Source organism: Perognathus longimembris, chromosome 11, assembly GCF_023159225.1.
Source record: "Perognathus longimembris pacificus isolate PPM17 chromosome 11, ASM2315922v1, whole genome shotgun sequence".
Taxonomy (NCBI): Eukaryota; Metazoa; Chordata; class Mammalia; order Rodentia; family Heteromyidae; genus Perognathus; species Perognathus longimembris.
This window is the reverse complement of record NC_063171.1, coordinates 39,818,711-39,841,969: the sequence shown is the minus strand read 5'-3', so window position 1 is coordinate 39,841,969 and position 23,259 is coordinate 39,818,711. Positions and strand designations below refer to the sequence as shown.

The window sequence follows — 23,259 nt, the reverse complement described above, 5'->3', positions numbered from 1 at the left end:
TCTGAGGTGTGGTTGTGGGCTGGGCTCTGACAGCTAGAGGCCCCAGAGAAACATTCAGTCCTGAGCCTCCTGCTGAGAATTTGAGGTGGCCCTTGCCCCCTGTGTTTGGTGGGCACTTGTGGGTCCCTCTGCTCAGCACCACCAACTTCTGATGTTCTGCGATGCCCACCCTCAATTCTTCCTCCCCGTTGCCTACGTTCTTCTGGATCAACATGTCGGGAGGCAGCGTGCTGAGTGCTGATGATGCAGCCATGCCTGTGGAATTCCTCGCCCTGCGGATCACAGTTGCCCTGGCCTATGGGCTTGTGGGGGCGATCGGCTTGCTTGGAAATTTGGCTGTGCTCTGGGTCCTGGGGAACTGTAATCGACGAGCTTCCAGCACCCCTTCAGACACCTTTGTCTTCAACCTGGCGCTGTCAGATCTCGGGCTGGCCCTCACCCTCCCCTTCTGGGCAGCTGAGTCGGCATTGGATTTCCACTGGCCCTTTGGAAGTGCCCTCTGCAAGATAGTTCTGACAGCCACTGTCCTCAACGTCTATGCCAGCATCTTCCTCATTACAGCACTGAGTGTTGCCCGGTACTGGGTGGTGGCCATGGCTGCAGGGCCAGGCAGTCATTTCTCTCTCTTCTGGGCCCGTGTGGCCACCCTGGCAGTATGGGTGGCAGCTGCCCTGGTGACAGCACCCACAGCTATCTTTGGGGCTGAGGGTGAAGTGTGGGGCGTGCGCCTCTGCCTGCTGCGTTTCCCTAGCAAGTACTGGCTTGGGGCCTACCAGCTGCAGAGGGTGGTCCTAGCCTTTGTGGTCCCCTTAGGCATCATCACCACCAGCTACCTGCTGCTGTTGGCATTTCTGCGGCAGAGGCAGCGACGGCGGCAAGACAGCAAAGTCATAGCCCGCTCTGTCCGTATCCTAGTGGCCTCCTTCTTCCTCTGTTGGTTCCCCAACCATGTGGTCACCCTTTGGGGTATCCTGGTGAAGTTTGACCTGGTGCCTTGGGACAGCACTTTCTACATCATCCATACCTACGTTTTCCCCATCACCACCTGCTTGGCTCATGGCAACAGTTGCCTCAACCCTGTGCTCTACTGTCTACTACGACGGGAGCCCCGGCAGGCTCTGGCAGACACCTTCAGGGATCTTCGATCAAGGCTGTGGCCCCAGGGCCAGGGCTGGGTGGAACAAGTGGCCCTAAAGCAGGTAGGCAGGCGGTGGGTAGCAAGCATCCCTCGGGAGAGTGGTCCTTCTACCATGCTCATGAGCATGGACAAAGGGACACCTGGGTGAAGAGCACAAGCTAAACAACTCTCCTCTTCTGGGATCTGCCAGGTGCAGGACCCACACATCCTAGGGAGAGGCAGCCCCTCTGCAGAGCTGCAATGTCCTCAGGGCAAGTCTGGCCCCATGGAGTACCAACTCTGGGTATGGTAGAACAGGAAAGGCAGGGCCCAGGTCAAGGCTGGATATGACACAGCTTAAATCATTATTTGAAATGGCAAAGAATAGGAACTCAGAATAAACCTCTAGATCATCCACAAATTGTCTTGACCTTTTATACCAGCACCACCCCCAGTGAAGTGTGGGATAATTTTCTGCCATGTTTCTGCTATAAGGGTTCCTAGGAACTTTTCCCTTAGGTGTCTAATGGATCAGAAGCAAGTGTCCATCTCCCTGTTTGTCCTCCATCATCCTCACCCTCAAATAGGGTGCCCCTGATCCTTCTCCAATACCAGGGCCCAAAACATCCTCTTCCTCTGTCATCTCCTTTTTTCTTATAAACTTAGATGCCCACAGAAACAAAATACCAGCCGGGTGCTGGTGGCTCATGCCTATAATCCCAGCTACTCAGAAGAGTGAGATCTGAGGATTATGATTCAAAGCCAGCCCAGGCAGGAAAGTCTGTGAGACTCTTATAGCTAATTAACCACCAGAAAACCAGAAGTGACTCTGTGGCTCATAGTGGTAGAGTGTTAACTTTGAGCAAAAGAAAAGAGCTCAGGGGCAGCACCCAGGCCCTGAGTTCAAGCCCCACGACTGAAAACCAACCAACCAACCAGCAAAAAACACGTGATGCCAGCAGAGACCTGAGTCTCTCTAAAGCTGTAGCTCCCTGGAAAGGAGATGCCAGGTGTTGAGTCTTGCTATAACTCCTATAGCATCTGCCATTCTGGGTTTAAAAACGCTAGTGCCGATTGGAATTACCTGAGGGTCTCTCCTTAAATTAGTATTCGGGGAGAGGGAATAACAAAGATGTGGGTGGGGTGAAAGAAGATACTGAAAGGAGTTGAGAGGCTGAAGTGGGGGGCAGGAAAATGGGAACCAGAGAAAGTGGTATTTAGTCGTTTCCCCAAATGCATAGTTCTGAGCATCCAGTGTCAGAGCACCTGGATTTGTTCCTTGACATCCATTAAGTTTCTTTACCTCCCTGTATATCAGTTTTCTAATCTATGAAATGAATGGACTATTGAGGAGTCAAGTGTCTGAAATGTAGGTCTAGCTATTTTCTCATCTTATGTATAATGAAGACAGAAACAGGGAGGGGAAGGTAATAGGAGGGTAACTGGAAGTCAGGGGGCCAAAGGAGCCTTGAATTGGGTTATTGTGGTAGTACACAGCTGTAATCTTGGCACTTACGAGACTGAGGCAGAAGGATCATGAGTTTGAGGCCAAGGTGAGCTACACAGTCAAGATCCTGGCTCAAAAAAGGACAGGGCTGGGAAAGTGGCTTAGTGGTAGAGTACTTGCTTAGCATACATGAAGCCCTGGGTTTGATTCCTCAGTAGCACAGGAACAGAAAAGGCCATAAGTAGCGCTGTGGCCCAAGTGGTAGAGTGCTAGCTTTGTGCAAAAGAAGCTCAGAGACAGTGCCCAGGTCCTGAGTTAAAGCTCCAGAACTGGCAAAAATAAGAAAAAATAGGGCTGGGGGTATGGCCTAGTGGCAAGAGAGCTTGCCTCGTATACGTGAGACCCTGGGTTCGATTCCCCAGCACCACATATACAGAAAACGGCCAGAAGTGGCGCTGTGGCTCAAGTGGCAGAGTGCTAGCCTTGAGCAAAAGGAAGCCAGGGACAGTGCTCAGGCCCTGAGTCCAAGGCCCAGGACTGGCAAAAAAAAAAAAAAAGAAAGAAAAAAATAAAGCTGGACACTGGTGGCTCATATCTGTAATACTAGCTACTCAGGAGACTGAGATCTGAGGATTGTAGTTCAAATTAACTACCAAGATCCAGAAATGGGACTGTGGCTTAAAGTAGTAGAGCACCAGCCTTGAACATAGCAGCTCAGGGACAGTGCCCAGGTTCTGAGTTCAAGCCCCATGACCTACAGTATCACCAAAAAAAAAAAAAAAAAAATCAACAACTAAGTGTCTTGAAGGGTAGATATGTCTCCATTGTAGAGTACTTTTTTTGTTTTCCAAGTCAAGAAGCATCACTCATAAGACTTTTTTTGGGTGGGGGCAGCCTCTGGAAAGAAGAGAAGAGCAGCTCCCACTTGCAGGTTACCCCATTTTCCTTTGGGACAAGATCTCTGCTGTGCCTTGTAGTTTGATGCTGGCCACTGAAGTTCCGTGAGTAGCAGCAGGTCCTCTAGAGGGGAGGCCACAATGCCCCCAGGTGCTCCGAGCCTTGGTTCCAACTGTTGCTGAGCAGAAGCCCTGAAGAGCCACCCAATTCACAAATAGTAGGTAAAGGGAAAGAGATTTAATTAGGCTTCGTGATGTTCAATTTCCTCTTTTTTATAATGTTTAAACTGGTTCCAAAGATTCCAGGTCAGTTCCCAGCCAATTCAGGAAGATGGAAAATCCTCCCCCACCTAAATACCTTCTTCTCAACCCCCAGCAGCTCTTCTGAGGGCCTGGGTCAGGCTCCGGATATTGACTGCGCAGGGGGGATCTCTGTTTTATGGGACCCAGAGGTAAATATTGACAAAATGTACACAGATCCAAAACAGGGCAGAGTAAGTGCACGAAGACCTACAATTGGAGGGCGAAGAGAGGAGAGGAGACAGGAAGGGTGTGTGGCGATGGAAGAGGGATGGCTGGCATTAGGCATGGCAGGCCCAGAGCTCTTCTAGGAATGGGAAGAAGCAATGAGATCTCTGAAACTCAAAGCCACACAACGTTGAAACTGCAGCAGGGGAGATTAAAGTTTAGAGTTCGTGAAAGTGGGATTAGAGAAGAGGACAAGAGACACAATGGTGAAAGAGGAGCGAAACTTGGCTGTCAGAAACCAGCACCATGTTTTGGGGCTGAAGATGAGGTTTGGTAAAAGAGTGACATAACCGTGCCACTGGGAAGAGCAGCGGCAGCGTTTCTCTCCAGGGAGCTGAGGCTTCTCCACATACCAGCTCGGTGGTCCTTTGGATGCTAACCCCCCCGCCCCCCCCACTTCTATCCCCACCAGTATTTCTGTACTCCACCTTTACAAGTTCAGGCCCCAGCTGTTCTGGCTTTCACAGAAGGTAGCCGCTAACCCTTTGTGTGTTTGAAACTTGAAGCTTTTAATATTTTCTGGCAGAGTAGCCAAGTGTATGTGGGGGAAGCAGAAGACTAAAACTGGGAGGAATGGCTATTCCTGGCTTGTCTACCCTGGCCTAGCCACCTGTCTACACCTAGTGCATAAAATGATCTTTTTTTTCTTCTTATCAGTCAAGGGGCTTGAGAACTCATATAGTCTGAGGGCTGTCACTGAGCACTGAGTTGTTTTTTTTTTGTTTTGCACAAGGCTAGCTGTCTACCACTTGAACCACAGTGCCACTTCTGGTTTTCTGGTAGTTAATTGGAGATAAGAATCTCAGTGACCTAGGGCTGGGAATATGGCCCAGTGGTAAAGTGCTTGTCTCATATGCCTGAAGCCCTGGGTTCAGCACCATATTTATAGAAAAAGCCAGAAGTGGCACTGTGGCTTATGTGCTAGAGTGCTAGCCTTGAGCAAAAAGAAACCAGAGACAGTGCTCAGGCCCTGAGTTCAAGCACCAGGACTGGCAATTAAAAAAAAAAAAAAAGAATCTCAGCAACTTTCCTGCCTGGGCTGACTTTGAACCACAAACCTCAGATCTCAGCCTCTTGAGTAGCTAAGATTACAGGCAAGAGCCACTCTACTGTAGTCCCAGTCTTTACCTAGAGGCTATACACTCACACCAGCCTGTTCACAATCCTAAATTCTTTGTCCTCCCCCCCAGCCCCACCCTCCACAGCACAGGCAGCAGTCTGAAACAGAAAGTTAACCAAACCCAAAGCAAGAACTGAAATCAGTTACTCTCTCCAAGAGGCAAAGAGCAAATTAGCAGTTCCTATGAGCAGTAGAGCACCCCTGGGCTCTCTTTTTTTTTTTTTTTGGCCAGTCCTGGGCCTTGGACTCAGGGCCTGAGCACTGTCCCTGGCTTCTTCCCGCTCAAGGCTAGAACTCTGCCACTTGAGCCACAGCGCCGCTTCTGGCCGTTTTCTGTATATGTGGTGCTGGGGAATCGAACCTAGGGCCTCGTGTATCCGAGGCAGGCACTCTTGCCACTAGGCTATATCCCCAGCCCCCCCCCCCTGGGCTCTCTTTGACAGGGGAGATGAACCAGGGTACAGTGGGGGCTGAGAATTAATGACACTGGGGAGAGGGCAACAGAAACTGTTGCCAAAGGGGGCAAAGGTGTTTGTGATTTGTAACCATAGCATGCAAATAAGATGAAAAAAGTTTTCTAATATTAGAATCCCCAAGTGACCAGAATCTGAGTGCTACTTCATTTTTTCTTTCCAGTCCTGGGGCTTGAATTCAGGGCCTGGGCACTGTCCCTGAGCTTCTTTTGCTCAAGGCTAGCACTCTACCACTTGAGCCACAGCGCCACTTCTGGTTTCTTCTGTTTATGTGGGGTTTTGTTTTTTTGGCCAGCCCTGGGGCTTGGACTCAGGGCCTGAGCACTGTCCCTGGCTTCTTTTTGCTCAAGGCTAGCACTCGGCCACTTGAGCCACAGCGCCACTTCTGGCCGTTTTCTGTATATGTGGTGCTGGGGAATTGAACCCAGGGCCTCATGTATAGGAGGCAAGCACTCTTGGCACTAGGCCATATCCCCAGCCCACTCTTCTGTTTATGTGGTACTGAGGAATTAACCCCAAGGCTGCATGCATGCTACCACTAAGCCACATTCCCAGCCTGCTACTTCATTTTTATTATAGCATTTGTATTTGTGAATTGTTATTTAAAATGACAAGCAGTTTAAGTTGTGCACACTGGTGGCTTACGCCTATAATCCTAGCTACTCAAAGAGGCTGAGATCTAAGGATTGAGGTTCGAGGCCAGCCTGGGCAGGCAAGTCCATGAGACTCTTATCTCTAATACACTACTCAGAAAAAGCCAGAAGTGGTGCCGTGGCTCAAGTGGTGGAGTGCTAGCCTTGAGCCATAGAGGCTCATGGGCAGAGCCCAGGCCCAGGGGTTGTGGGGGGTGGGGTAGGGGGAAGACTAGCACCTGCATTTGCTAGTGCTTTTTCTGAGGAAGAAATTACCAGGAGAGAAAAATCATCTTTGGAGGAACCTATGTCACTGCCTCCTAGCCCAACATAAGAACCGGTAGACATTACAAAACAGCACCTCATGGGGTTTCAGGTCTTTAATTTGATTTTTTTTTTTAAACAATCAAATTGGCAGAAAAATGGCTGGAGCTGGTAGGCATTGGGAGATCCCACTGAAATCCCCCAAATTCACGCTGAGGTCTCAGGTCATGGTTGCCAAGGTGGGCAAAGAGGTTAGGATTTCTACAGATTTCCCAACTCACACCAGATCGTCTTCCAAATGGCCGAGGAAGAGGTCAGAATAGGAGCCCCATTTACTTTAGACAAAGGGAGAAGCCACAGTCCCCCCCCCACCACTCAAGTTCAGAGATGTGGAGAAAGAAGGCTACGATCTCTAAGTGCCTACAATCTTCTCTTAAAAATATAAAACACGTGCAGTTGGCTTTGGTACAAAAACAAAAACAAAAACAAAAAAAAACAAACAACAAAACATTCTGGTCCCTGTGGATTTTTTTTTTCTCTCACCCCCAACAAACCAAGATGGCCACTCTAACCTCTATTCCATCAACTCTAGGAAGCCAGGTTATCTCCCTGAGATTTCCGTGGAGGATGGAGAGAAGGGAGAACAGCAGTAGGAGGGCAGCAAGAGTGGGAAAGGGACAAGGTCCTGCCCACAGCCCTCCTTCAAGGAGCAGTAGGCCCTGCCTGTGGTCTTTCTTTCTTTCTTTCATGTTTGCTGGGGAAGAGTATCATCAGACTTGAACCCTGCAGCCGCATGGCTAAGCCTGAACACCCACACCCCAATAGTGTTAAAGGAGAAGGCCCCCTGATCCCTATGGCTTGGTTCCCATGTCTCTGGTCCTTTAAACCTCCTCTTTCCCCCTATAACTAATAAACAATAAATAAATAAATTTTTCTAAAGTAGAGGGAAGAAGGCATGAAAAATTGGCATCTGTGGTGTAGCTTTTGGATGCCACCTGGGGGATATTGTGGCCTAAATCCCCCAAGCTTCCTAAATGGCCCCAGGTATCCAACGATCCCAGAGCTGGCAAGGACAATAAGCAGTTCTTTCAAATGTTTCCTCATCATTGGCAGATTGGAGTTCTCGAGATTTGCCCCTTTCAATATAATGTTCTTCAGTGGGGCACTGGGCAGAGGGAGGGGGCCCCCCTTAGCTCTCTGAAGCCACAAGCTCCCCATCTCGGCTCTCTGTCTCCTCTGGGATGTCTTGCATTCGAGTGAAGTCTGAAGGGGGACAAGGTAAAGCCAATGAGTGAGAAGATTTTCCCCTAACGAACTGCACCCCCATGTTACTGCCTTCCCATCTTCAGACTGTGGAAGGATGAACCCCCGGGTGAGGGAAAACCTACAATAAAGTCAGCAGTGGGCCCTATCTAGGTCTTTGGTACATAAAGATATGATTGTAATTAACAGAATATAAATATTTTACGATTATATTTGGAGGGATGAAAGCGTGGCTCAATGGTATCCAGCCAGCCTAGGAAACACAATTAAGTCACTGTTTGATTAGATTGTATTTCCTGAACCGATTACTAGGAGTTTCACAAACTATACATTTGGAGGCTTTGAAATGGTTTCACTTGAAAAATGGTTTTCTTACTCGGCAATCCCTTTGTATGGCTATTTAAAGATTAAAAAAGAATAAAACCATACTAAAAAAGAAAAAAAAATTGATTTCTCCCTGCAAAGCCTAAGAGTCATCAAGCAATTGGAGGAGACCCCTCCCCCCCGCCTTTGCTTCCTGGAGTTCCACCCTGCTCACCAGCAGACGCAGCAGTGCTGGCCACCTGGAAGGACTGTGGACATCAGCAGCCACACCCGGCCATGCCCCCCCCCCCGCCCCCCTTACTCCATGACCTCCACCACTCTCTCACCTCGTGGACTGTGGGGCGGAGACAGACGGCTGTTCCCTTCTTCCTCGCTGCCAGTGTCAGGGTCACTGCTGTCTTGCAGTCGCTCCTCAGGGCTACCCAGCTCCTGCCTCTCACGGTCCTCAAAGGGTCGATGGAGGGAGCGAATAGTCACAGGCAGATCCAGGCGGTCATGGCCACGGCTGGGCTGTGGACAGTAGGCAGGAAGCATAACAAGCCAGGGGATGAGCAGCACGACTACTGTAGGATCTGCTTAGCTAGGGGCAGTGGGCCCTACTAGGCCTCCACACATGCTTTCCGTGGGTCCCTTCAGTACATCTGCCACCAGCTGGCTTCTTTCAGTGTTCACCATCCAGGTTGTTTTCCTTCAGCATCTGTCCCTGCACTTAATCCGAATCATTTTTTTTTTTCTTCTTTTTTTTTTGCCAGTCCTGGGCTTGGACTCAGGGCCTGAGCACTGTCCCTGGCTTCTTTTTGCTCAAGGCTAGCGCTCTTGAGCCCCAGCACCACTGCTAACTTTTTCTGTATATGTGGTGCTGAGGAATCAAACCCTGGGCTTCATGCATGCTAGGCAAGCACTCTAACGCTAAGCCACATTCCCAGCCCCCGTTTTTCTACTTTCGAGGAGAGTAGTGAGGTTTTTATTCTGGACTTTGCATTTTCTAGGGCAGGCACTCTGAGATAAGGGTTTTACTTTTTTCCCTGAATGGGGCAATTGCAATCTTCCTATTTGTTTCCTGCAATAGTTGGGATGACAGGCGTGAACTACCACATCCAGCTTTTTTCTGCTGAGATAGGGTCTCAGAAACTTTTTGCCCAGGCTGGTCTCCAACTGCAATCCTTCAGATTTCAGTCTTCTGAGTAGCTATGATTACAGGCAGCTGGTCTCTCCCTCTCTAATTTTTTTTTGCTGGTCCTGGGGCTTGAACTCAGGACCTGAGCTTCTTTTGCTCAAGGCTAGCATTTTACCACTTGAACCATAGCACCACTTCCAGCTGTTCATGTGATACTGAGAAATCAAACTTAGGGCTTCATGCATGCTAGGCAAGCACTCCCCCACAAAGCCATGATCCCAGCCCCTGGTCTCTTTTTTGAGATGGGGTTTTGCTATATTGCCTATGTTGGTCTTAAACTCCTGAGATCAGGTCAATTTCCTGAGTGCTGTAGACAGTACTCACACCATGCACAGAGTAAATAACACAAGACTCCTGAGAGAACAGACTGGTTTTGATTGCAATTCTGGAAATAGCATGTGCTAGACAAGTTCTCTACCATGGAGCTACATACTCAGCTCTAAATCTCTTTCAGTTCAATCAGCATGTTACTTTTATTCAAGTCTGCTGCCTGATTTCTTAAGTTAAAAATCCCCAACAGGCCAGTATCTTTCAGCCCAGGTCAGTTCGCTACACACTGCCTTACCTGTGGGGGGTTGAAGCTCAAGTACAGGGCATCGCCTGCTGGGAGGCTTCGCCTCCTAGGATCCAGAGGCCTTCGGGCCCAGGGGGCTTCTGCTGGGAGTGGCTCATTCTGGCCCAAGGCGGCCAACTGCCTCCGGGCCTCTTCAGCCTCCCGTTCCAGCAGAGCCCGGGCCTGCTCACTTTCCCGGAGCCGGGCTTCCAGGCTGCCGGCCTCAGTTGCCCGCTCTTCACCCAGCCGCCGACAGCGCCGCAACTCCTCTTGCAGCAGTGCATGCTGTCGCTGCAGCAGTGCCAGCTCCGTGGCCTGCTTTTCAGGAGCCACGGGCCCAGCCCCGGCCCTGCCAGCTTCACCATCGCGGGAGTTAGCTCGGGTCAGCTTCTCCCGCCGCTCAGGACCCTCTGGGAACCGGGCTTCCATTAAAGTGTCCTGCTGAGCCACAGCTGCCTGGGAGTGGAATGGGGACACAGGGGGGGTGCATCAGCAGCCTGAGTTTCCTTCTACCCCTTGCTCTCAGTGCAGGGGATCAATCCTGGAGAGCTTGGCCTGAGGGAATACTTAGAAGGGACTGTTAGGGTGATGAGGCCCACCTCCATAGGCACCTCTGGACACCTGTATTCCTTCCCCATCCCAGCCCTTGCCCACTGACCTGTAAGCCATGAAGAAGCCCGTAGAGATTGACCAGTCGCTGTAACACTTCCTGGGGACAGAGGAGAGGGTGGGGACAGTGCCCACGCTTAGGATGGGAACACTGCCCAGAGTTGAACAAGTGTGGGTGTGGGGGAAGGAACAACAGTATCTGGAGAGATACTTTGAGGTTTCTTTCCCCATCCCGCCCCAAATTGAGGTACTTCTCAGGCTGGAAATATCCTCCCTTCTGTCTCCCATACCAAAGATTCCCACTTACCTCCTGAGGGGATCTCAGCTGGTTCCCATTTCGATCCTGCAGAAATGGGCAAGGATGGGCAATCGGCAGGCACACAAGTCCTCACTGCCTGCCCCAGAGGCCAGCTGTACCCTTCCCACCCTGCAGCCAAGTCCTGAAAGCTCTGGAGAACCCACCTTCTGGCTGGAGTCTGAGTCAGCTCTGCAGAGCTCAATGGAGCCATTGAAGGTCCTGGCCTCTCCATCTGTTGGGGAGAAAAGGAGGGGCTCGAACTCACTTTTCCAGGTCTTTGCCCTACTCAGTCCCGAAGCCCTCTTTCTGTTTAGTGCCTCCCACTTACTACCTTGGTCCCCAGCCCTGGCACTCACTGGCAGTGACCCCAGGACTTGTGTTACCACCGCTGTCTGTTTCCAAAGGCAGGGCTGGTTCTCTGGACGTCAGGAGCAGCTCCACTCCAGACCCTACTAGCAGGTCTTTCAGGCCCTCCACTGATGGGAAAGAGGAGGAGGTGAAGACAGAAATGACAGAAGCCTATGGATCATCCCATCCACCCAACACACACAAGACATTCAGCTGGTATCTACATAGGCAGTGGGCAGGTTTTCATTCAGTCATGTGAGAGCCAAAGGTCATTTAAGATCTCCAAGGGGCACATACTTATCTACATGAGGACTGTGTCTCTCCTTGTTATTTCAAGGAACTGGCACAGAAGAGTCACTTGGGGTGTTTATGGGCTGAAGAGCTGGTAATCTCACTGGTCTGGCCATACATCTATGTTGTGTCATGGTGAACACATGCACCTACATTCTTCCCTGGGAGTTCCCTTACCCTCACGGATGGCATCTTGAAGCAGTCGCTCGCCACGAGGTGACTCCAGGGACTCTGAACGGAAAAGGCCCCTGGGCAGGGTGGGCAGGGACATCCCACTGCTGCCATCCTCTTCTGCCTGGAAGTGGGTCATCTCAGCGAACAGTCCAACCTTCTCCTGCAGCAGCTCCACTAGTGCCCGGTCCTTCTGCTGAAGTTCCACTGTGGGTGAGAAAAAGGTGAGCATGTGGAAGAACCCAGTGGGAAAGCCACAGGGCAGGGGTGGGCTAGGCAGGATGGCAGGATTTTATTTTACTTATTTTGCTATTCATGGGCTTGAAATCTAGGCCTAGGCACTGTCCCTGAACTTCTTTTTCTTTTGATCAAGGCTAGCACTCTACCACTTGAGCCAGAGCACCATTTCCAACTTCTTCTGGCTAGTCTGGCTTCCAACTATGATCCTCAGATCTCAGCCTCCTGAGTAGCTAGGATTACAGGCATGAGCCACCAGTGTATTGGTTCATTTTGTGTGTGTGTGTGTGTGTGTGTAGTGTGTGTGTGTGTGTGCGCGTGCGTGCGAGAGAGAGAGAGAGAGAGAGAGAGAGAGAGAGAGAATGAATGTGTGTCCTGGGGCTTGAACTCGGGGCCTGGGCACTGTCCCTGAGATTCTTTTGCTCAAGGCTAGCACTCTAGCACTTGAGCCACAGAGCCAATTCCAGCTTTTTCTCTTTATGTGGTACTGAGAAATTGAACCCAGGGCTTCATGCATGCTACGTAAGCACGCTACCACTAAGCCACACTTCCAGCTCTCCATCCTCCTTTAATTATAGAACGGGTACAAGTTTCATTTAAGCATGGCTGCCTGGATAGATTATTTCCCAGCTTCACTTGCAGAGAGTTAGACACTGCCACATGTCTAACCCCACTACGAACAGAACTCACAGCCTTGCATTCACACTAGATAAGGTTTCACTTTTTGCCCAGGCTGGGCAGGAAATCAACCTATTTATGTTTCCCACAGTTGCTAGGATGACAGGCGCACAAGCCTTTTCTCCTGAGATAGGGTCTTGCAAACATTTTGCACAGGGAGGCCTCAAACCTCATCAGGCCTCAAATCGTCCTGATTCTTAGTATTCCCAAATAGGATTATAAATGTGAGCCACCATATTTGGTGAAGAAACTGTTTTTTGTTGGTGCTTTTGTATAGCAGGTCATGCAGAACCTCACGAAGAACATTACACAACCAAAACAAAACAAACCAAAACAAAACCCACATATGCTATCTAGCCCAAATTACTTTTACACACATCATGGTGTACACTTTACATTGTGTGTGTGATTTCTTTTTGCTAGTCCTGAGGTGTGGACTCAGGGCCTGAGCACTAGACCATATTCCCAGCCACTTTACATTGTTTTTATTAAAAAAAAAAAGGTATGTTTTGCCAGTCCTGGGGCTTGAACTCAGGCCCTGAGCACTGTCCCCGGCCTCTTTTTGCTCAAGGCTAGCACTCTACCACTTGAGCCACAGCGCCACTTCTGACTTTTTCTATGTATGTGGTGCTGAGGAATCAAACCCAGGGCTTCATGCATGCTAGGCAAGCATTCTACCACTAGGCCACATTCCTAGTCCCATTTACATTTTTTATAACCTTGCATTTTTGGTTAAACATCTCTTATCTTTTTAGCAGCTGCATAATATTTTGTGTGGACATATCTCAAAGTACTTCACAAGCTCCCCGAGGGTGGACTTACTCTTGATCCGCCGCAGGTAAGCCTCATCTTCTGTCTCAATCAGGGGGAAGTCCTCTCTGGATGGACAGCTGGAGAGGTAATAGGTCAGGTGGGTTTGTTTGGTGGACAGATGTGAGATTACAGACCAGTAATCAGCCTTCCATCCTGATACGCATTCTACATTCCCCTCTTCTGGTAAGCTTCCTCAGCCTCACATCTTGGCTTCATTCACTCCTTTTTTTTTTGGTGGGTAGGGGGGTCATCTATGGGGCTTGAACTTGGGGCCTAGGCACTCCTACTCTCCCTGTGCTCTTTTTCTCAAGGCTAGCACTCTACCACTTTGAGCCACATCTCCACGTCCAGTTTTCTGGTGCTTAACTGGACATAAGAGTCTCATAGACTTTTCTGCCCTGGTTGGTTTTGAATCACGGTCCTCAGACCTGAGGATCTAGGATTACAGGCATGAGCCATTGGTGCCTGGATAAACACATTTTACATGTGGACTTCCCTTCTTGGCTCTACCAGGTTGAGTTTGTTAGTGGGGAGTATCCTATCTTCTCCCTAACAGCAATGCTTTTATTATCTTCTTTTCTTTCATTTTCAGAAAACAAAAGACAAAATGAAATATAATCCCCAAAACAGTCCTTTGCCTACAGACCAAGATGTTAATGATGCTGAAATAGGCCTGTTGGCTGGCAGTGGTGACAGTTCTCTAAGGGTTCTTTTGCTTGTCAGTTCATGCTACATTTGAAAGGTAGTTGGGGTGTCACCATATAAACTTTGACATGTTTCTCTCAGCCACTGTTCCTCCCTATCAAAGCCAGGTTCTGTTCCCAGGTGGTATTGAGGCCTGGCACAAATGCCGTAGGTACTTCTGAGGCCATAGGTACACGCAACACAGGCAGCAGACACACACTCACACGCGCACGCTCTGCTGAATGACTCGGATCCAGGTGCTCCGGTCATCCCGGGATGCTGTGTGCACCTCATACATCTCAGGGGGGGCCGCGCTAATCAGAAACATCCCCTTTTCTTGGTTGGCAATGTCCCGAACAATCAGATTCTGCAGTGATACCACTGAAGGCTTGTCCTGTTGGAAGAAAGAATTAGTAAGCCTTGGAATCCTGAGCTCATTGAGTCTTCAATCCTGGAATATCCTAAGGATCGGGGAAGATACCGTATCCCCACTTTTGGGCCTCCAGAGTGAACTTGAAAATGTGAATGACCCTTGTCAGATTAACATTTAAGTATTACTTTCATCATCCATAAATGTCAGTACTAATAATGCACTTTCCTAATAAAATAGAACAATATGAGAGAAAAATAAAGATAGCTTTTTTTTTTTTTGTATTATAGTAATAGTTACAATAATTGTTTGACAGGAAGGCTCCAGGGCTTTTCTTACTTGGAGAGGAAAACAAGTAGGGCTAGAGACATCTGGAACTGTGAAGAGAAGTAGGACTCACCAGAGCAGGAAAGATGTACTTTTGGTCCTTCTCTTGGAGGAATAGGAGCACATCTGTCATGAGCAGCATTAGCACATCTGGTGGGAGTATAAATTGGGAGAATGGTCAGTACTAGAGGGGTCGAGCAGCCATTTCCCTGTCCTTTTCACAAGAACCAGGCCTGCATCATCAGATAGAACATCCAATTCCCCTCTTCTTCCCCTGATCCACCTTCTCTCTTGGTTGCCTCTGCCACTTTTGTAGACCTCCCACTTTCTCATTCTGAGAACAGAGCAATAAAGGGGAAAAAGTAGGTGATATGGTATGTGATACCAGATAAAACAGCCTTTTAGGCTAAGCAGGGATAGCTGGAGACCACTCAGAGCTTTTGCAGAAAATTGCCTTTTTTGTGTGTGCCAATCCTGTGGCTTGAACTCAGGGCCTGAGCACTGTCCCTGAGCTTCTTTTTATGCTCAAAGCTAACACTTTACCACGTGAGCCACAAGATCACTCCTGGCCTTTTCTGTTTAAGTGGTATTGGGGAATTGATTCCAAGGCTTCCTGCATGCTAGGTAAGCACTCTACCACTAAGCCACATTCCCAGCCTAATATAAAATCTTAAAAAACAAAAACAAAACAAAACAAAAAAAAACCCTTTTTAGGTATCTGACCTAAATTCTTTCTGTCTTGGCATGTTCCTCCTTCTCACTTTGTGCGGAGAAAGTTGGCTTTCTGTCTATTAAACTAAAGGAGGATTGAAAGGTCAGTCCTCACAGAACAAAGGTCAGTTCTATACAACCTGGATGTCACAGTCAAGAACACATATACTCACCCTTTATCCTTGGGATCTTACTGAACTGTGGGCATACAGAATGGGAGGGCTTTTGCTAAATGCTCAGAAATAGAGCTCCCTAGCCTTGCTATTTTTAACCCCCCATGCTTTATATTCTTAGCTGCTGCGTGGGAGAGATGGAAAGGAGAGAAATGGAAGAAGCGGGTGAAGACAGAATATCCAGGCCCTTGGAGTAGAGATTTTATGACAGGGGCACAGAGGAGCAGACACTGGCCTCAGATGTTAGTTGTTTTTGTCCCCTAGTCCTCACCCCCAAAGCTGAAGCTACTACTTTCCTGCCCTGATTTAGATAGAATACTCTGCAAGTGCACACAAATTCTGCAAAGTGAGCCTGGGAAAAGTGTGCCTAAGCACTGGCCCCCAGGATTTCATTCTCTGTCCCTTTTCCTGCTTGTCCTTGTCTGGGCTCAGACTCTCACTGGAGCCCCCAAGCTGTGTTCCCCAAGTGCCAGAGCATTCCATCACGCAGAGGGCTGGGATTCCAGGTGGGAGAGTTAACTGCCTTGACCGTGTCCTGTGGTCTGCATTTCTTTTTTTTTTTTGGCCAGTCCTGGGGCTTGGACTCAGGGCCTGAGCACTGTCCCTGGCTTCTTCTTGCTCAAGGCTAGCACTCTGCCACTTGAGCCACAGCGCCACTTCTGGCCATTTTCTGTATATGTGGTGCTGGGGAATTGAACCCAGGGCCTCATGCCCTGGGCACTCTTGCCACTAGGCCATAGCCCCAGCCCTGTGGTCTGCATTTCTATCCGTCCCCTCGCTCCTCCAGACTGGAACTTGAAGGGAGGCTCTAGCACTTTGGCTCACAGTGTCTTCCATTTTGAGTGATGCCTCCAGCTTCTGTGTGTGTGTGTGTGTGCGCGCACACACACACACACGCTTCTGTACATGTGTCCTGGTGTAGGGTCTGAACTCAAGGACTCGGCACTCTACCACTTGAGCCACACCTCCTGCCCAGCTTTTTATTGGTTATTTTGGAGATGGAGTCTCAAGAACTTTTCTTCCCAGGCTGGCATCAAACCTTGATCCTGTAGATATCAGCCTCTCGGGTTGCTAGAGTTATAGGTGTGAGCTATCAATGCTAAACTATGGTTTACATTTCTATGTCTTCATTAAAACTGATGGTTCTCTGGGCTGGCAAGGACTGCAGAAATTATAGACAGATAGATAGATAGATAGATAGATAGATAGATAGAAATAGATAGAGAGAGAGAAGACTGTCTGTCCATGACATTAAAAACAGGATGCAAAACTTTGGCTGCAATGAACAACACATCTTTTCCTCCCACTGAATCTCATACTTGGTGCAGACCTACATAAAGAGAAATCCTAAGGGTGGCTGGATCTCCCATCCTAACTCTGGACTCTTGTAGGAGCTGCCAAGCAAGTCAACTGACCTTTTGTTTATTTTTATGTTTTTGACAGGGTCTCACTATACAGTCCAGGTCCTCTTTTTTTTTTGGGGGGGGGGGCAGTCCTGGAGCTTGAACCCAGGGCCTGAGCACTGTCCCTGGCTTCTTTTTGCTCAAGGTTAGCACTCTACCACTTGAGCCACAGCGCCCCTTCTGGCCTTTTCTATATATGTGGTGCTGGGAAATCGAACCTAGGGCTTCATGTATGCAAGGCAAGCACTCTTGCCACTAGGCCATATCCCCAGCCCGAGCCCAGGTCCTCTTTGAACTTCCTATATAATAGCCCAGGCTGGCGCTGAACTTGTGATCCTCCTGAATGCTGCGATTACAAGTGTGAATCACAACGCCCAGCGAGGTCCACTGACCTTTAAAGCGACCTGTCGCTGTCTTCCAGAGCAGGCAGCCATCGTGGATGAGCTTGCGCCGCAGAAGCTCCTCTCGGCCAAAAGGGCCTTTGCCAGGTACTGGGGCCTGGGCCCGAGGGTCCATGCGGTTATAGATTTCTTGCAGGCGAGCCCCTTTCTCCAGGTCATGAACATCCTGGTCCACATTGGACAGCAACTCTTTGACCAGGCCCAGTGCCGCTGTCAGGTCCTGGCGCTCCTCCTCAATTCCTGCACCAGAATGCCAACATGGGGGAAGCGTACCCACTGTCATTCCATCCCACGGCGTTCTGATTCTCACCTTTACAGGCTTCCCATCACTCCATACCTGCCCCCTGAGCCTTTACCATCCTGAGCCTTTCCTTACCCCTGTCCCCCTCCCCCTCTCTGGTGCTTCCCCTCACCATGGGAATGCTGAAGGATCCGGTTGATGAGCACTGGGTACTTGGTGATGCGCTGAGTCACCAGGAGGATACATTCCTGTACCCCATGCCGCTTCAGCACAGCTGAGCGGGTCACTTTCTGCAAAGGAAGAGGCAGGGCTCAGGGCTGCCGAGAGATGGAGTCTTAACCTTTGATGCTGGCCCTGCCTTGGCTATTACCTGATACTGGCCTAGGTAACCATATCTGGAAAATGGGGACAATGTCCCTGACTTGTAGTAAGGGCCAACCCAACGAAGTCAGGAAAAGTGTCTGGGAAACCAGTAGGAGATGCTGTCCTGCTCTGAGGGCTAACTATTGACAAGATCCACAAGTCTAAAGTGGGAGCCAGTGTTTGCTGTCTGGGTGGGCACCGATCACACGTGACCTTCCCATGAACGGGGAACCTGGATTTGGTCTTATGAGGAGGCTATGAGTCTGGGCCTACAGAGGCTGGCTTACCCGAATGAACTGCTGGAAGCGTTTGTCTCGAGCATACAACTCCTTATAGAGCTTTAAGGCCTTCGTGTGGCGGCTGCAGAACTCTGAGTAGGTCTTCCGCATCTGCTCTGCACTGGGACCTGAGAACTAGATGTCAGGAGAGCAAAGCCAGGTCAACATTTCTCACAAAATCATACCTTGTCCCCTGGGCACACCTCAAGCCTCCTGCTAAACAAGCTGGCTTCCTGCCTCTGGAGTGTAGTTAGAGAAAACAAAACCACTCACTCCTTCAGTGAATATTACTCAGGGGTCCTACCCTTTCCCACCTGGCTGATAAGCAGGTCACCCAAGCGATGGATGACAAAATTCCGAGTGCTTCCAGGGCACAGGGCTTGGCGCCGGCGTTCTAACAGCTGGCTAAGGAAGCGGGTATGAATGTCATTGAGCTCATCCACACAGGGGAATAGGCCCTGGACCACTCCTGGCTCCAGCTGCAGTTCTTCCAGCATCCCAGTGCGGAAGAGGCGGGTCATGATCTTCAGTGTCTTCACATGGTGCAGTTCTGTCTGGATTAGTTCTGTGGGGACAATGGGTCATTCTGGCTGAAGCACAGTTTGTGGGGCTCTGGCAGGTCCCTCACAGTGGGATCTTAAATCAGTTTTTAATTATTTTTTATCTTTACACCTTGTCATCTGAAGATTATAAACTATTTCAGGAAAAGAACCATGTGTCTTCTATACATCTAAGCCTCCCACACCCAGCATGATGTCGTACATTAAAGAGGCAGAGTGAAAACTGAGAACCAAGTTTAAAAAAGGGATCAAGATGGAACAGTTGAGTATGGTTGGTGCATGTGTGTATTCTCAGCACTCAGGGGGTAGGGAACAAGAGCATTGTAAGTTTAAGAGCAGCCCGGGCTACCTAGCAAAACCCTGTCTCAATAAACAAAACAAAATATGGGGCCTTGGAGACCAACAGCATGGAGAGGTGAAGTCCAAGGGAGCAACCTAATACCACGCAGGTGGGTTGGGAGGGAATAGCCTGGAGAGGTGAGGCTGCTAGAAAGGAAAACACAGAGAATCAGGGCCTGGTAAAGGAAAAAGGCTCGAGTGTGCTTGGCTCACCATAGATGACATCCTGTTGCTTCATCACCTCCTTTTTATGCTGCTGCAGGAAGCTGCCATCCACGGCAAGGCTCCACGAATCCGCTGCAAAGTCCTTCTCGTCCATCTCAAAGTCACTCATCAGCTCATTATAGATCACTTCTGCACCTGAGCAGCAGTAAAGGCAGCAATTCAAAACCGCTTCCTTCTCCCTGGTCTCTAAGCCCCGCCTCCTCTACATTCCTCCTCTCCTGGTCATTCCCAAGGCTGCTCCCACCAGCCCTCCCTCCCTTCCTCCAAGTCTCTCCAGGCTCAGGCATGCTCACCTTCATCAATAAGGGATTCCACCGATAGGGTTCGATTCCGCATGTTGAGGGAGTCTGTGGACTGGGAAAGGATCCGACGCAGCCCCAGGGGAGACTCATCATTGAAATGTCTGAAGGAAGTGAAGGTTGTCTGCATCATCCCTACTCAGGCGGAACATCCCTTCCCAGGAGGGGAACTAAGGCTGGGAACTTGAGGGGCAGTCACCCTAAGTTCTCCTTACTTGTCTGTCTGCAATTCTGAACTTAGGGACAGAAAAGAACCTCTTAGTCCCCTTTGGGATCCATACTCTGCTGCCTGGTCCTCCCTTCCCCCAAAGAGGCTCACCCAGCAATGTTGGTGGTGGAAACACTCTTAGCTAAAGACAAGGAGGACCGGCCACGGCGGGAGCCAAGGAGGGACTGTCGGAAGCTGTCGGAGGGGTAGATGGCAGAGGTAGGCCGCTCCCGGGTGGTTGCTGTCAGGAGAGAGGCCGAGCAGGCAAAAATCAAACTCTCTGCCTCCCCAGAGTTCCAGCTCTCAGGCTCCTCCACCAGAAACAAGGTATTCTCTCTGGTGCCACCCCCAGACCCTCTGGTCCAAGAAACACGTATAATGTCACTTGACATCTGTGCAATCCTCTAATGCTCACAGAGCTGCTTCTTGTCTTACTTCCTCCTCCCTCAAACAAACTGAGCCAAGTGAAGCTCTGAGAAGCCCTCATCAGGACCAATGGTGAGCAGAGACTTGGGGCTCTGATCTTTCTGCAATCCTCTAAAGCTCACAGAGCTTCTTCTTGTCTGTCTTCTTCCCTGGGCCAAGTGAAGCTCTGTGAAGACCTGATCAGGACCAACGGTGAGCAGAGACTTGGGGCTCTGATCTTTCTGCCTAAGCACCATCTTGTTACATGTTGTCTGGCTGACACCTGACAACTGCCATGAACACGCCTATACGCAGTGATAATAAGACAAAGGCCAGGCGTCCAAACCTCTAATCCTAGCTACTTGAGATTGGGGGAAATCAGTTTGAGGGCCAGCCCAAGAAAAATGCTTATAAGACTCCATCTCACCTTGGCGTGGCCAAGGTGGTGTGTGCCACCTACAGGGGAGGCACAATGTCTGGGTGTAGTGGTATACATCTATCATCCCCAGCAACACAGGAAGCAGAAGTAGGAGGATCAAAGCCCAGGCTGACCCTGAGCATACCTCAAAAATAACCAATGCAGCCCAGTGCTAGTGGCTCTTGCCTGTAATCCTAGTTACTCAAGAGGCTGAGAATTGAAGACCCCAGTTCAAAACCAGTGAGGGCAAGACAATCCATGAGACTCTTATCTCCAATAAACTACTAAAAAATCCAGAAGTGAGGGGCTGGGAATATGGCCTAGTGGCAAGAGTGCTTGCCTTGTATACATGAAGCACTGGGTTCAATTCTTCAGTATAGTACCACATACACAGAAAAAGCCAGAAAGTGGCACTGTGGCTCAAGTGATAAAGTACTAGCCTTGAGCAAAAGAAGCTCAGGAACAGTGCCCAGACCCTGAGTTCAAGTCTCAGGATTGGCAAGAAAAAAAAAAAAAGCTGAGGGATAGTACCTAGGCTTTGAGTTCAAGCCCTGGGATCAGGACCAAAAAAAAAGGCAAAAGGGGCTGGAGGTATGGCTTAAATGGTGCATGCCTCTCATACAACATGTGCCAGGCCCAAATGGCAGACCATCACAATCCTTCGTCCTTATGTGGATTCCCCAGTCCTACCTCAGCCATGGAATATGGACCATCCATCCCCTTCCTAATGCCCCCTTTAGCCACTTCCACTAGAGAGGAAGCTGCTGTGTCTGAGTATGACCTCAGGGGGGCAGCAGAGGCCATGAGCTGAGAAGCCTGGGGTCCAGGGGCTTATGGTGGCTTTCCCATTTGCCCAACTACTCACTCTTACTTCGAAGAGAGACAGACTGCAAGGCAGTGTTGTTCTTCAACAGAGCAGCTTTCTGTTGCTGTGAGAAAGAGCAAGAGACACCAAGAACAGCTGTCACCTAAAGATCACCCCCAGAACCGAGGATGGAGCAGGTGCTGGGCACTGCTCCCTGGGGAGAAGCTGGCACTATGGTTAAGGGCATCAGGATGGCTAAGCCCAGTGATATGGGGCTAGGTCTTCAGCGGTCGGCCTGATCCGCTAGGGTCTGAGGCTTGGGGTTGAGGGTCTGGGCTGCCCCGTGATGAGAAGGGTTGAGGAACACAGGGTAGGAATGAATGCAAAGGCATGAGGGCACCACACGCTTGTTACCCTCTCCCCCAGCCCTTTGCCCTCCCTGTCATCTCACCTTCTGCTTGACCTTGGTACAGTTGGCCAGGGTGTCTTTACAGCGGTTGTGGATAGTCACATTGCAGGCTGGGAGGGTGGGGTAAAGAGGGTAAAGGGAGGGCTGGGTGGTACAGGAGGGGACACACCCATGTGCAGACACCCATCTCCCCCTGGCCACAGATATTTCCCCCCATCCCCCCCAAGCCCCAGGCCCTCTCCTCCCACACCCCTCCTCCTTCAAGCAGGAAGTGACGTGAGAGAGGGGTCCGGATGTGGACTGGAATCGCACAGTCAGGGGGAGTGAACAATTCTGAACTGAAGAAAGCTTGAGATGTGGACTACGGGAAAGAGGAGTGACTGCTGTCAGAGATGAGCTGAGGAAGCACAAAGGAGGGTGCAACTGGCAGATGAGAGCAGGGACTCCCACAGACCACAAGATGGATGATAGGGTGGCAGCTGGGGTGGGGGCCAGAGCAGGGAGACGTGAACACTCCACAGAGAGGTGGGTGCAGCTACCCTTATTTTACAGATGAGGAACCTGTCCTTGAGATGTTTGTTAATCACTAGCCCGATACCTTCTTGCTGGTAGCAGAGCTGGGGTTTACTCCTTCCTGCCAGCACCACGCAGCCTCTGGCTGGGTCTAAGCAATTCCTGCCTTCCCTGCCAATCTACCAGCCTTCTGTACTAATCGCAGTCAGGCTGCCTTTTCCCTTCCAGGCCCAGGGAGTCCTGTTCCCCATGCAAGGCAAACCCACAGCTCCCACACTCCATCTGCCTCTCCCCCGTTTTCTTCCCCACCTTGCCATGGAGTAGGGAAGAAGAGGGAAAAGGAGGGAGAGCCAAGTCCAGGCACAGGACCACTGATGTCCCCTTCCCAACATGCTCTCAGCCCTCTGTCCTCTCCAGCTTCCCCTCCCCTCCCCCACCCAGCACCGGAAACTCTGCTAGCTCCTTCAGACAATACTCAGCCCTAAGCTCACTTCCACAAATACAAGGCGAGCAGGGTGGGGCAGACGGGGCAGACAGATGTGCCCCCCTCCCCAGGAGCTCCCTTCTCCTACCCCCAACACCTAGTGTCTCTGGATCAAACCTCCGCTTTCCACCTGCTCTCAAAATAGTATTGCCCGCCTCCCTAGTTCCCCTGGCAACAAGCTTCCGGACTGGGTATTCTGTCAAGTCTCTAGAGGAATCTAGATTGGGGTTCCCTCCTCATCCTCCCGACTGTAAATCAAGCAGTGAGAAAGTAGGGAGGAAGTTATTTCTGGGGTTTCTCCCCCATAACCAAAGGGATTTGTTTGGAGGCTAGGAAGTTCACCCTGTTGGTCAGCAGCCAGTCACAATCCTCCAGTCCTGTTCTAATCAAAAGCAAATCACTGC

At 50.1% G+C, this 23,259-nt stretch overlaps 2 protein-coding genes across 11 annotated transcripts in view; one reads left to right on the top strand and one right to left on the bottom strand.

Annotated features, from left to right (window-relative positions):
* The first annotated feature begins 7 nt into the window (after window positions 1–7).
* Window positions 8–1,713, top strand: Rxfp4 (relaxin family peptide/INSL5 receptor 4). The gene has a single exon (XM_048357612.1). It carries the CDS (start codon window positions 162–164, stop codon window positions 1,284–1,286), a length of 1,125 nt encoding a protein of 374 aa, XP_048213569.1. The 5' UTR covers window positions 8–161; the 3' UTR covers window positions 1,287–1,713.
* A 5,507-nt stretch (window positions 1,714–7,220) lies between these two features.
* The window catches only part of Arhgef2 (Rho/Rac guanine nucleotide exchange factor 2), a 45,330-nt gene continuing 29,291 nt past the window's right edge, over window positions 7,221–23,259 (bottom strand). For 8 of the 10 annotated variants that reach the window (XM_048356440.1, XM_048356441.1, XM_048356445.1 and 5 more), the window contains 20 exons: window positions 21,901–21,968; window positions 21,510–21,573; window positions 19,933–20,062; window positions 19,608–19,717; window positions 19,303–19,449; window positions 18,505–18,755; window positions 18,200–18,325; window positions 17,722–17,839; window positions 17,300–17,548; window positions 14,694–14,770; window positions 14,148–14,317; window positions 13,249–13,316; window positions 11,518–11,718; window positions 11,058–11,177; window positions 10,866–10,933; window positions 10,711–10,746; window positions 10,453–10,503; window positions 9,807–10,250; window positions 8,391–8,574; window positions 7,221–7,740 (listed from right to left, as the gene is read on the bottom strand). In XM_048356440.1, the coding sequence (XP_048212397.1) occupies window positions 7,667–7,740; window positions 8,391–8,574; window positions 9,807–10,250; window positions 10,453–10,503; window positions 10,711–10,746; window positions 10,866–10,933; window positions 11,058–11,177; window positions 11,518–11,718; window positions 13,249–13,316; window positions 14,148–14,317; window positions 14,694–14,770; window positions 17,300–17,548; window positions 17,722–17,839; window positions 18,200–18,325; window positions 18,505–18,755; window positions 19,303–19,449; window positions 19,608–19,717; window positions 19,933–20,062; window positions 21,510–21,573; window positions 21,901–21,968 (2,756 nt within the window). In that variant the 3' untranslated portion in view covers window positions 7,221–7,666. The remainder of the gene's footprint in view (window positions 7,741–8,390; window positions 8,575–9,806; window positions 10,251–10,452; window positions 10,504–10,710; window positions 10,747–10,865; window positions 10,934–11,057; window positions 11,178–11,517; window positions 11,719–13,248; window positions 13,317–14,147; window positions 14,318–14,693; window positions 14,771–17,299; window positions 17,549–17,721; window positions 17,840–18,199; window positions 18,326–18,504; window positions 18,756–19,302; window positions 19,450–19,607; window positions 19,718–19,932; window positions 20,063–21,509; window positions 21,574–21,900; window positions 21,969–23,259) is intronic. The other 2 variants (XM_048356443.1, XM_048356442.1) reach the window with 2 other exon arrangements.